At 40.9% G+C, this 13,417-nt stretch overlaps 1 protein-coding gene across 1 annotated transcript in view; it reads right to left on the bottom strand.

The window, feature by feature from the left end:
* Positions 1-13,417, bottom strand: part of CRB1 (crumbs 1, cell polarity complex component) — a 101,221-nt gene extending 87,804 nt beyond the window's left edge. Inside the window, exon 1 of the mRNA XM_017729584.1 lies at positions 12,953-13,417. Coding sequence (XP_017585073.1) covers positions 12,953-13,028 — 76 coding nt within the window. The 5' untranslated portion in view covers positions 13,029-13,417. The remainder of the gene's footprint in view (positions 1-12,952) is intronic.

Below are 13,417 nucleotides of genomic sequence, written 5' to 3'. Positions count from 1 at the left end.
ACTCAGAGAGCTCTGTAGAGAAAATATTTCCATGATAAAACCATTGTCACTATGCACAGAGCGAGAGAGAACAAAGTGGAGGTAATTAAGTTACTGCAATATGAACTATCTGGATGACAACTTGGAGTTAAAGAACTTAGAAAAGCAGTTTGTGAGAATGTCTTTTGCCCGTAACTCTTGTCCTGTATCATCTCCTAGATGATGCTCCCTAATACTTCTTTTCTCTTTCTAAGCAGTGTACCTCAGGGAAGAAAGGTATTGCATCGCCCACTGAGGGGAAGGTGAAGGGTTATCCCACTTGATGTGATCGCAAGACACTTCATTAGGTGTCATGAGACAAGACCTCTGTTTGTGGATGGTCAGCACTGAAAGGTGCTGAGTGTCCTGCTGCCAAATCAGTGCAGAGTTAAGGCGCAATTTGCCTTCACAGTGGGTTTTTTTTTTTTCTGAAATATCCTTGGAAAGGTGGCACATTGTCACGAGGATGAACAAACTACAGATGTGCAGCTCATCTAGGCCTAAATTCTGGCACCAAAGCCCTGTACTGCACTCCATCTCTACTGAAGTCTTGTGCAGAGTGAGTGTTAACCTTTAGAACAGTTTTCAGGTTTTAAAATTAGGCACTGGTCCTGCAGCAAGTCTGTGAATTTGATCTTTGTGCTTGTACTGTTCCTTCCTCCTCAACCTTAGAGGTGTAGAGAATGAAAGGGTTTTCTACTATTTCTGTCCTGTTTCTGGACATCAGGATAATCAGATATAAGAGGGTTTAGATGGACATTTGTGAATACAATTGCAGTTCTGGAAAAATAAATATGCTGTTATCAATGCTTTCTAAATAGCATTTTATAAATCCCACTGGAGAGGTTTAAGAAAATTGAACTTGTAAATAGTTCCATAAATTCCACAAAATATTTCAGGCATTGTATTTTCAGATACAAGAATTAAGTGTTAACTATTCAAAATTGAAAAGACCAAGTCTTTTCCACATATTGCATTTACATATTTATTATCATTTATTTTAAGGAAGTAGGTTGAATAGTTAACAGATTTTCCTGCTTGTTGCATATGAAATAACCGAACCATAAAAATGCTTGCTTTTCTGCCATTATCCTGTTTCTGGGTTATGCTTATTTGCAATTCATGACACCATTAAATATAAAAGCATCGAGCCTGGGTGACCCATTGGGATGAACTTCCAATTTTACCCCCAGCTACAGCAGCAATGCTCCAAGGAATATGAGTTATTCTTTATATGTTCAAAGTCTAGGTTCTATATCACTGAAGGTTGACTTTTCCCCCTTGCCCAGTTAAGGTTTTTTAACCTGAAAATATTCTGCCATTTTGGATTGAGCATCAGCTGGAGAAGAGTGTGTTTCTTGCCTGGGGCTCAGATGCCTCCTGCCATTAGTGTTCACACCTCAGCCATCATGTGCCTCCAGTAATCGCTGAATCTCTCCAGTCATCACAAAGGAAGGGCTGTGGGATGGCAAGTGAGTGACCTGATCCCTTCAAGAGGCAGCTAAGAGTCATCAAATAAAAGAAGTGATATGGAAATTCTTACAGTTAGCAATGGAAATTGCACATGCAAAAAGTGCCTCCATTTGTTATAAGAGTGAATAAACAATAATGCCACTTTTAAAAAAGAAATACTTGCCATATTACAGATCTCTCAGGCACAAGAAGAATCTGGAAAACTCTGTGTCCTGCTCCTAATACATATCTATATTAATGTGTGTGTATAACAGATGAAGGGAGAAACACAAGATCTAATTTTAGTGATTTGATCAGGGAGATCACTTGGATTGTGTTCACAGCTCTCTCACTGCAAGCGAGGTATTCACCTTGCCCTTCTCAGCTCAGCATTCTCACCTATAAAGCTGTCATGTGCCTCCTTGCAAGCTCTGAGGCCCAATCTGCTTATTTGTTGTAAAGCATGCAAAACACCTCACAAGGAAAAAGCTGAAATTATTTTCATGGGAGGAAATTTTCTCTGCACATTTGCAAGGAAGAGAAAGAATCTAAAAGAAGTCTGTTCCTCCACATTTGTGTGACTCTGCTGGCTTTGGGCACAACCACACCTTTAAGGATAAATTTACAGTCTGCAAATGTCTTTGAGAGAGTCTAAACTGATGTCTAAACTCAAACTCAATGTACAATTTTAAGTGCAGGGAGGACAAATGAGTTTTACAAGGTGAAATGCTGGACTGACCTTGAACATGAAAGCAGAGCCCTTGGTATTAGCACAGAAAAATGTTAGATTCCAAGACTTCACTTGAGAAGCAGAACTAATTAGAGAAGATTAACAGAAATGAAGCATGTAATAGCTGGAATAGGGCATGACTGCAGTTTGAAAGGCTGAACCACTGGACCTCTCATCGAGGTCAAGATCTTAAAAACACTAGACCTTTTTTTTAAAGGCAAGTGACAAGTTTTACAGATGTCCCTGTGGCAGCTGAACAATCATTATAGAATTCAAGCTCTCCTCTGTACATAGGAGTTTCCTCTGTGTTAAGACTGTTTTCATCCTTGATGTCTGGGTACATTTCTGAGCATGGGGTCTTTTTCAGGGGCATATCCAAATTCCTACTACTTTGCAGGGGGTCCTGAAGAGACAGTAACTTAAGTCAGCACTACAGCGGTAACACCGTGGAGACTTTTTCTTTGGTTTTTCAATGAATCTAGTAACTGAATTTTGTTTTGTTTTTTCCAAAAGGAGTCTGAAATATACATTGCAGTCTCTTTCCTCATACTTTCCACTTCACAGTTTTTCCTGTCACTAACCAGCTTCCAATGAACTCTAAAGACCTTTTATTACTGAATGGTAAAAAATGTGTCAGATTTGGTGGGACAGCATTTCTGATACACTCCCTGGAGTGACTGCTTTGCCAGCATTGTAGTAATGGGCTCAGCTAAAATCCAAGTGATTCACATGGAACAGAAAGGGGTGGAAGGGACTATTGGTGATCATCTAGTCCAAGCCACTGTGTCAACTAGAGCAGAAAGCTCAGCACCCATTGTCTATGATGTGACTACTTCTCGGAACTTTCTGAAATGATTTAGTACAAGTTTCTCATTTTTGGAAAGCCACGTTTACTGTAAGCATGTGTAACCACATGCCTGTGGTTAATGGAAGTGGTGGCACTCATCAGGGATTGCAGAAAAGAAGCAGTCACCCATGAAGACTCAAAATTCTTCAGGCTGATTCAGAGCCCTGACATAAAAGATGTGCAGGTTTAAAAGGCAGGAAAATCCATCTCTCAGCTCTCTGGGTGTTTGTAGTTATGCTAATAAAAGTCAGGAAACGGTTCCCCTGTCTGTAGAAATGTTGACACAGTATATCTGAAACTGAAGCACAATTAAAGAGCGTTGGCAGGTTGTTGCGTGAGTGCCCTCTAGAATATGTTTCTGTGTTCACCCAAAGAAGAAATGGTGCAATTCAAGATGCAAACACATTTCTGATGCTGCTTATCTGTTGCACAAAAATCTCAGTAATAACAGTCTCCCTTTGCTTCTAGTAGTATTGAAGAATGCAGTCCCCTCAGCGTTTAGTTTAAGAGCTGGATTGTAACAAGCAGAGTAATTGTTGCCAGCCAAAGTATCAATCTCAAAATCTCAAATATTTCAAAGGACATCATTCTCCATCTCCTTGAAAAGAAACTATTCTTGATTACAACCCCTAACTTCCTGGTTTCATAAGGAAAGCCATGCTGGTCCTTGCTGGACATAACACAGCATCTTCACTGAAATGCAAAGTGTCATTCCCTGGCTTCTTCTCACTGGCATTGTGCATTTAACTTAGGAAGTTAAACCAGAAAAAAAAACCTGAAATCAACTCTGCCCAAGGTTCCTTGTGGAATAGCAAAAGTACATACAACATATGTCTGTGTGACTGCAGCAAAACTATTGCCAGCTTGGAGGCGTTGGCTGGGGATACAGGAGGGCCACTGTAAGGTATTTTTTTTGGTCCCCGGGCAGTGAGAACACTTAGAGACATCTCTGGGAACACAAAGTGCCTGCATGAATCTGTGGGCAATTCCCCAAACAAAATGAAGTATGGAGTGTTTATGGCTTTAAGGCTGTAATAGGAGTGCTGTAAAAATACATCTGATTTTGTTCTGTTGGGTGCAGAGAACTAAATTTCTCCCTTTTATTCCTTTCTATCACTTGTCAGATCATTAGGTCAGTCTGTTATTGGAAAGATTTTTATATCCAGATCCTTCAAATGTGTTCAGTGCCAATCCTTCCTTCTCCTGTTTAATTCCATTAAAGTTTTGCTCCAAACACCTCTCAGTTTTGTCACTTCACTACTGTGGAAAATGGTGGAAGTTCCAAGTTGCCCGCTTGTTTTTTGGGAAACACAATGTTCTTTGGAAACAGCCTTTTGAATGTGAAAATGGCAATTGATTTTAGTAACTTTAATCTTCTTGCACTTTTCCACGAGCTCCAAAATGGGAAGATGTTAGACTAAATTGAATCAGACATTTAAGACATACTCGAGAGAAAACAGAACAGATAGTTCTTGTTATATCAAACAGAGGGCATTTTTACATGGACTAAGGCTTGCAAAATGTTCAGTACCATTAGTATTGCAAATTGAATTACAAATGTCATCTGTATTTAATGAGAGAGAAGGGATGGGTTTAGCTAGAAAGGCTGAATTGGTGAGTCCTACAAAATGATGGCCAGATTTTTGCCTTTTGCAGTTGCGTTGCAGAGGCACCTATTTGCATTCTGCTCCAAGTAAGTATACAGATAAGGATCAAAAAGACTTGGATCATCATTCCACAAACACATTTTTCATATTTTCCTACATTTTATGGTGGGAATCAGTGGAGGCTGGCTTTCAGAGTTCTTTTAAGATTGAACAGGGAAAAGAAGAGCTTACAAGAGCCTTGCACGTTTTCATCCCATTTAATAGCTCTGATGCGATCTCTGATACATCAGTGTCATTCCCGGGCTTCTTCTCACTGGCATTGCACGTTTCTTTTGTTATGCAGCCACTGTTTGCTTATTTTACAAGATTGGTGCCTTCTCTTTCTGTATCTTATTTATGAGGTTATCAAAGGAAACTAAGGGGTAGTAGTGTTTTTGCCTTTCTTATAGCCAGCACACCCTTCCTGCAACAGAGGTGGCTGATGCCCGAGGATCAGCACGGTGATGTGTATTAGTTCACACACACTCTCAGGGGCTCTCTTTCCAGCTGTTGGGAGGGTGGTGAGTTACACTGCAGACTCTTCACTGCAGATACCAGAGCCTGATCTCTTCTTTGAGCTGTGTGGACGGACACTCACTCTGTTCAGACTCATGGATGGTTTGCCATACCAGAAGCAGTATCACAGCTGCTTTTGAAGTACCTACAAATTGTCATGAAGCTTAGCTAAACACGTCTGAAGCTACTGCTGTACACAGATGTCTCTTCAAGGCCACATTATTACAGTGAGAGTTATGGGTTCCCTGCTGTGGGTAATCTGTCAGTGCAGGTTACTTAAATTGCAGTTGCTTGGATCCTTGCAGACTGATGACTGTCTATCTTTCTGAGCCCTTGCTTTGGCTTCCTGTCAAATTATGTTGTTTTCAAAGTCCTCTAGCTCACATTCAAGGAAAGAAAGAAATGTGTCACAGTCAAATTCAGAGCTAGGGCCCTCCTTGTGGAAGAAAGAGCTAATGAAGTGTTCTGTATCATCCCTGCTGGAAACCCCACCAAGGGAGACTGGAACTGTCAAGAGAAGAGTGTGGCCAGTGTATGCTGCCTCTCATGCTGCCCATAGCCTCCCTGGCAGCCTGGATGTGAATTAGAGCATCTCTGGCCTTTATTTCAGAGGGCAGTCAGACTTTGGTAGCACCACAGTATAGGAACATAGTTGTACCTCTCAAAAACCTCAGCAAAGGAACTGTCACACCATTGTGTCCATGGCTGAGCTCTAAGGGAGAGGTACAAAGTTTTGTTTGTTTACCCACAGCCTTGATCTCAGTCACTGTGATTGAGGGCACTTTGAAGGAATGTGTCCTGTCTGCAAACCCCCTGACTAATGCAGTTAAAGATGCTTTGTCTGTCTCATTATTCAAGGAAAGGTTTAAGGGGCTAGGCTGCCAGTATGCTCAGCCTTGGGTAGGCAAGGAAGAGCAGTAAAAAGAAGCAAGGAGTTTCTTCTCTTTCCCCCCAGCATCCACCCAGGCCACAATTATTCAGGCACAGCATTTCCCAGCACAGAAGGACGCACCAGGAAAGTGCCCTGATCCTCGGCTGCTGGAGCGGGGACACTGTGTGTAACGGGTTAGTAGCCCATGTCCCTTTTCTACCCACAGAAATATTTAGCCCTTGAAATACTCTGATTTCTGTCCCCGCTGATAAGATTCCAGGCAGGCAGAAGCTGCCCTAACCCTGAAGTTGCAGCAGCCTTGCTTTGTTGATGCCTGGAGAGGGACGTTTTGCTGGGCCTGGAGGAGCCCTGCAGAGCTGCAGTGGCAGGGGCGCGGTGCCCGCCGAGAGGCCCTGTCAGCTGCAGTCTTTGTCAAAAGATGGAAGCAGCTTCCTGTTGACCCATTTTATGGCTGAGTAAGATATAATCAATACAAAGTAAACATAAGAATCTCATTGTTAAAGGGTTTATCTGAGCTGTTGGGGCTTTTTTGCTGTTTGCTGGTGTGAGAGGGCTTTCATACAATGTGGCACTGGGAATGGCTGAGGAAACAGAGAAGTACAGTGAGAGCTGACAAAACATGTCAGTCCCTAAACCCAACAAATTAATCTGTAATACCAATCTAGAAAATAATATGTATCACTTATCTCCTTGCTGCCTACTGTCTGTGACTCCAGATGAGTCAATTAGTTTGAAAAGCTTCCCTTAGAAAACGTAAATATCAGGACCTTTTGTCTGTTTTTTGGCCATCACAAAGAGCAAAGGGAATACTCAAGGTTGCCTAGAGATTGAGGCCTTGTCTAAAATATTTTCTTAATGCTGGGATGTGAATTATAAAAACAAACCCAAAAGTAGAAGTATCCCTGGGAAGTCTTTGGCTGCAAACCCCTGTAGGCAGGATCAAAGGCACTTAGGTTGCTATTTCTTTAACTTATTTATTAGAGAGAGTTAAGCAACATGGACTAAGACATATTTATTTATTGCTTTGTAGCTGGCTGGAGATATATATATACACATATATATTTAAACCTTGATATTTCACAAATAAGTGGTTTTTTCTCCATTAAAATAAAATGTTAAACTTCTCTTAGATGAAGCAGAATAAGCAGAATGAAGACTCCTACTCCAATGTTAATTTGTTGCACTGTATCCAGAATGGCCAGTTAGAACAGTTTCCTAGGAATCTACTGCTATTTGTTATTGTGCAAAACGTTCCAGTCTTGCATTTCCTTTTTATATGAAGTGAGAAGCTGGCAGGGTCAGCAGGCAATCCATGTTTTTCATTCCTTTTCAGGTTTCTGACCGTGAAAATTTTGATATTGATAATCCATTTATTAATTATATTTTCTTGCATCATACTGCCGACGTATCAAGTATACTCAAAATGCAAGTGAAAATATAAGTGATTTCACTCCAAAAGCCAGAAGTCAAACTACAGAATCTCTAGCATGGGGGTACTATCTGTCCTCGTTGTAACGAGTACCTTCAGTTCTTATTTTAAGTCTAGGGTACCAAAAAATAAGAGTAGGTTCTTGATGTCTCAAAGAATGAGAGTAAATTACTTTCTCTTTGAAATTTAGGCAACAACTCTGTTGTTGCAGCAACACAGGGGGCTGGGTTCAGGGCTGCCCTTGTTTTGCACAGCAGGTAATCCCCAGCTGTGCAGAAGGGAAGGGAGCCATCTCCTCACCCTGCCCAAGAGCTGTGCCTGAGCTACCCTGGAGCCTCAGTGCCACCACAACCTTTGGGGCAAGTCCCCACCTGTGCCTCTCTGGGGCTCTGTCCCCTGCGATCTTCAGAGATCACCCCTAAGGTGGTGCCGACTGCCTGCTGTCTGTGTAACTCCAGCTGTGAGACAGCAGTCTAGACAATCTCTGGCAGATATTTATCTAACCCATTCATTAAAAAGTTCTGATATAGAGTCTTAATTACCCTTCAGTTGAGATAGTTCACACAAATCTTCCCTGATGTATGTGGAATCTATTATTTTCCAGAGCCTGCCCTTCTAGAGGTCACAGGGAGCAACTGATCTCATCGCCATCCTTGATTGCCATTCTCCTTTGTGGAGGTAAGACTGTAATCATGTCTTCCCTCAGGCTTCTGTTCCTGTGACCCTTTCTCCGAGGGCACATCTTTCTAAATGTCTTTCTATTTTTGCTGTGCCTTTCCAGCATTTTCCTAATTGCCTCTCTCTTGCTCACAGCAGCACTCAAAACTGGATACAGCCAGTACTGAATAGTGGTCTGATTGCTCTCCTGTGTCTTACATGTCATTTTACTGTCAATGCATAACAGCAAAATATTTGCCTTTCCCTGTAACTTTTCAGTGGGGAAGTACACAATTTGGCCATCAAAATTTGAGCATTCTCTAAACAGCACCGGGTTGGCTTTTTTCTGAGCTTCCTCGAGCAGAGAGGAAAAGGTATAGAGATTTGCACAAGGAAAAGGCTCCCTGGGTGCTTTAGGTTTACCAAAGTAACACAGGGAGAACAAAAAACTGTGGATAAATTGATGGATGGATGGATGGATGGATGGATGGATAGATAGATAGATAGATAGATAGATATGCAAACTTTGTGTGAGGGCACCTTTGAAAGGTTTATGTATATATTGAAACATTAGGTTTATATCCTCTGCTTGTACGAAACGCTTTAACTTTCCAGCATCAGTTTCTCTGGTACATTATCATGGATACAGGATAACATAACAGGATAACAGGGTTTCAAGATCTGTGTGAGGTCTGTGCTGCTGGTTAAGCATGAATGATAGAACACCCTTTTGCACAACCTCCTTTCTTGCCCATCAGACTCTTTCCTAATACATCATTAGTCACAAACAACACCTGCTTGCAGAGACTGATCAGTATCTTTGCTACAGAATTCCCTTTTTGTCCCATGACTGTGAACACATCATTAAGTGTTTGTGCTGTATTGCCAAAATCACTGTCATTTGAGGGCTAAATTTTTTGAAGATGCTGATTTCTTGCACTGTAATTTCTGAATGACTGAACAGGATGTGGGGAAATGTTTAACCTCCAGAGGTTCTCCGTGGTGACAGTTCCCAAGTTACAGAGCACACAGCAGAGAGGTGGTCTGTAACCTGACATCCTTACTCTGCTCTTGGAATGGTAGGTGTAGCACCCTAAGGATGACTTGTAAGAACTTGAACTGAGAGACTCAAATACAGTTATGGTTGGGGTGTTCTTAATGTCACTTTTACACATTTATCTTGGAGAAGTTATTGCCTTTTTTAAAAGTTACAGGGCTACTAGTTTTCATTCTTAAGATTTCATTTCATTCCAGAGATAGAGATGTTATCCATAATAAAATATATAAATGAAAAGGAAAACCAAAACCAACCCAGCACCATTACAAGTGGGTCTAGAAGCTGTTGCTTTTAGCTTAGGGAAGATGATGGCAGACATCTGAAGGATGTTTCATTTTTGCTGTGCTCCAGATGCAACGTGTGACAGCCAGGAGGGAGGCAGGGCTGCAGGGCTGCTGGTGCCTGTGCTCAGAGGCTGCTGAGTGCAGCTCTGACAGGCTCAGCTCCACGGAGGGCTAATGAGGAGCTGCCGAGTGGGCTGTGAACTCATCAAACCACGCTAACAAGACTTTGCTGGAAAGCATCTTACATCATCCGAGTGTGCAGGAGGGATGAACAGTGTGAGCAAAACCACAAATCTCTTTATAAGCAGAGCTTTATTCCTAACACAGTAATTAAGCAGTAATTAGAAGTTTCGTGAGTAATGGGAATAGTTGTGGGAAATTAAGAGTTCTTGTCCATGGGGAAAAATTGCATAGTGCCAGCATCTCAGAGGGGTGGAAAAAGGCTGCAAATAAAGCTCAGATATTTTGCTCACATTAGCAGCAATCCCATATGAATTTCCATTCTTAATTTATGAATATTTGAACAACTTATGAAGCATTTTTTTTGAAGTAAATAATAATTTTTTTCAACTCTGCTGAAAGGTCACTAAAATGGAAAAAAATAGAATCACAGAATTGTTTGGGTTGGAAAGGACCTTAAAGATCATCTAGTTTGAACCCCCTGCTGTGGGCAGGGACAACTTCCACTAGACCAGGCCTTGAACACTTTCAGAGATGGGGCACCCACAACTTATCTGGGCAATAGTTTTGAGCTTAAAATATTATTTTCTGAATTTTTGCGAAAAGAAAGGCAATCCTGCAGTAGTGATAGATAATCCATTGTAAAACTTGTTAAAAAAAAAAGAAAATATCAGTACTTGGATGTTGAATTAAAAGATTCTGAACTTGACTTCAGACAGAATCACTTCCAAAACTGATATGACATATGTAAATATACCTGTATTTATCATAATTTCTCGTCCTCTATTTCATAAGCAACTCTCTGCCCACAGTGTCATGTTTGTAATTCCTGTTAGACAATAATACAGCAGCATTGAGTTATCAGTGTTGTGCTGGATTTGGGACATGCTTCCTGTCAACTCTTGTACCTAATGATTCATGGTCCCTCCTCACACAGAGCTGGGCATCTCTGGATGTCCCCAGATTAATTTTCTGTGAGTAGCTCATTTGGTATGATTTGTAGAAACAAATTATATTCACAAAATGCCATATAACCCAGCTTGTATTGAATGCTTGCATACAGTGTTCATGGCTTCAAAATACTATTAATTTTCCAAATTCTCGAGAATAAATAGTTATAAGGAACATCCTGACTTTAAGCAGGACCTAAGATGAGAATCCTTTGAGAAGACAAGTCCAGTAAATTGATTCTAAAAACATAATGTCTGATACAACTTTTATAAATATCATCAATCAGCTCTGTTCCATTTTATCCTTAGCTTTTCTATCTTGGTCTTTCTCAGCTTTAATTTTTAAGTAGGAAAGTAATTGCAGTCAATTCTTCTGCTTCTATTTCTGTCTTATCTGTTCACAGTTATGTTTTTATTAACAGAAACTGTTAGCAGTTTCAAACGATGTACAAACTTTCTAAAGAGAAAATACCTATTGAGATCATTAAATACACAGCACTGATAGAGAGATGGTCCTGAGCCTGATTCTGGCTCCCAATGCAGCTGCTCCATCCTGGTATATCAGTTTGTATCACATCATTTTGCAACAGCCACAGTTCTACCTGAGAAAGAGAATCCTCCAAGACTGAAAAGCCCCTTGCTTGAGACTGGCCATATGGCCGTAACCCAGAGAAAACCCGTGCCACGTCTGAGGTGTCATCCCAGTTAAAAGGGCTAAGGAAAAGGCATAAAATGATATTCAATTACTTTTCTCGCCTTTGGCATCCTGCACTGAGCAAAGCTCACCCAAGGTGAAAGCCAAAATTTGTATTTATCTTTTTTCTTTAAACTGATTCTTGGGGGCTTTTTTTCTTGTTTACTTTCTAGCAATGTTTTTTTTTTTTTGTGGATGATGTTTTTAATGTGACCTTCTTAATTTATAAGAACTTTACTTTTAATTCCCTTTCCCAAAGCTTTTATATTTTGTTCAGATTTGCCTGCCTCATGTATAAATGAAATTTTCTTAACACTACTCCTATTACTTTCTTTTACTTAGATAGCAGACTCTGTCTTAGGGACTTTCTGGTAGTTAGTCCTACAGGATGTAGACTTTGAAAATTGCTTTGTGGAAGTTAAAGGTCCAGTCTCTTTTTTTTTTTCCGTTTTTAGGATATGTCCTTGTTCCGGTTTGGCAAAATTTAGAAATATACAGTCCTGTTGTGAGTTAATTTAGAGAAAGCACTTTGGCTTCCCTGATTCACATCAGCACGTCCCCAAAAAGAAAATTACTAGCATAAAATGATGTTTCTATGACATTCTGTATTTGTCTTATATCTTCAAGTGTGGGATTTTTTTTTTTTTCCAGTGCTGGTTGATCCAACTGCATCTGTTTGCTTTTTAGTCTTTAATTTATGTTGGGCTGTAAACTGTCCAAGTAACAATTTGAGTGATGCAGCAACAGAAGGTGACCCAGATTACACAACACTGTACGCTAATGCCAAGTCTTCTTGTTTAATGGCAGCTGCTCAAAGCTTTGTGTTATTGCTATTCACATGCAACAGACACAAATCAAACAGCCTCCTCAGGCACACATCCCGCAGATCTTCATTTTAAACATGTTCAAGAGCTGCTGCTTTTCATACACACACAGCAGCCTCACCAGCTGAGGCCATTTAAGCCTCCTTGGCTTGTATTTACTCTCAGCCATCTGACACAATTATCAAGGAAACCCATTGTGACTTCCACTATTTTGCACACTTCTGTTTATGTGGAAGTTTGCCGAGAACACTTTTTCTCTATAAAAGTAGTTGGACTTTCATGCTCCCTCATAATGGACATATTTACAACACCAAACACATCACAGTTGTTTAATAACAGCTTTCTCTAGAAGTTATAATTAAAAAAGTATATATAATAAAGCAATGCTACTAAAAAATGTAACATGAACAGTTTAAGCAGAGGATAAATTAGTCTAGATTTCAATCAGAAAGGTTTAGATTTACTGAATGAGTGGTATCAAAAAGCAGACTTTATAGGTACAGTTTTAGCAGAATAATTTATTGCTGTACCTTGAATATGTGAAGCAACAAAATGCTTTCATTCCTTATTAAAAAAAAAAAAAAAGTTGAAGCACAGAGATCAGGAAAGCTATCAAGCAACGAGTTCATACAACTTAGTTTCGTGGACCAAATCTTTTTGGCATCTCCATCAAATTTTTAAAGCCTTCTGACAACACAAGCTTTCTGCTAGAAGTGCATGTCTAACCATCTCCCCAGAGGACATGTCAGAACAATAAGAAAAAGTGCAAATCTTACTTTTTAAATGGATGAGCAGCAAAAAACTGAGGTAGAAGATGAGTAGAGAGTTAATTCTTGAATGAGCCATATTCATCTTGATAGGACATCGTCTGCCGAGTTGCCTGTTGTCCAAAGGGCTGGTGCTGATCCTCACTGCTTTCTCCTCGTGTCTGAAGCTCAGGGCACACCCGGGGCACCCAGCCCCCTACGAGCCATCTCTGCCCGTGCCCCTCCTCAGCCTGCTCCCTGCAAACCTGCAGACTTTGATTCAAAAGGCAGTTGTGCTTGTTAAGGTTTTACTTCGGCAGGTCCGAGTGATTTTTCAAACCCGGTGCAGATTTGTCTGGGAGCTGGACTGGAGTCTTTCCCCTTTGTTGCTGGGGACGGCGCGGGGAATGGTGCGCCCTGCCGTGCCTGGCTGTCCCCGCACCGCAGCCGCCCGACCCGGCGCGCTCATTGTGTGCCGCCGAGCCCCGGCGCACG

This window comes from Corvus brachyrhynchos, unplaced genomic scaffold (assembly GCF_000691975.1).
Source record: "Corvus brachyrhynchos isolate BGI_N302 unplaced genomic scaffold, ASM69197v1 scaffold101, whole genome shotgun sequence".
NCBI classification, from domain to species: Eukaryota; Metazoa; Chordata; class Aves; order Passeriformes; family Corvidae; genus Corvus; species Corvus brachyrhynchos.
The sequence above is the reverse complement of the archived record's forward strand: the minus strand, read 5'-3'. Positions and strand labels throughout refer to the sequence as shown.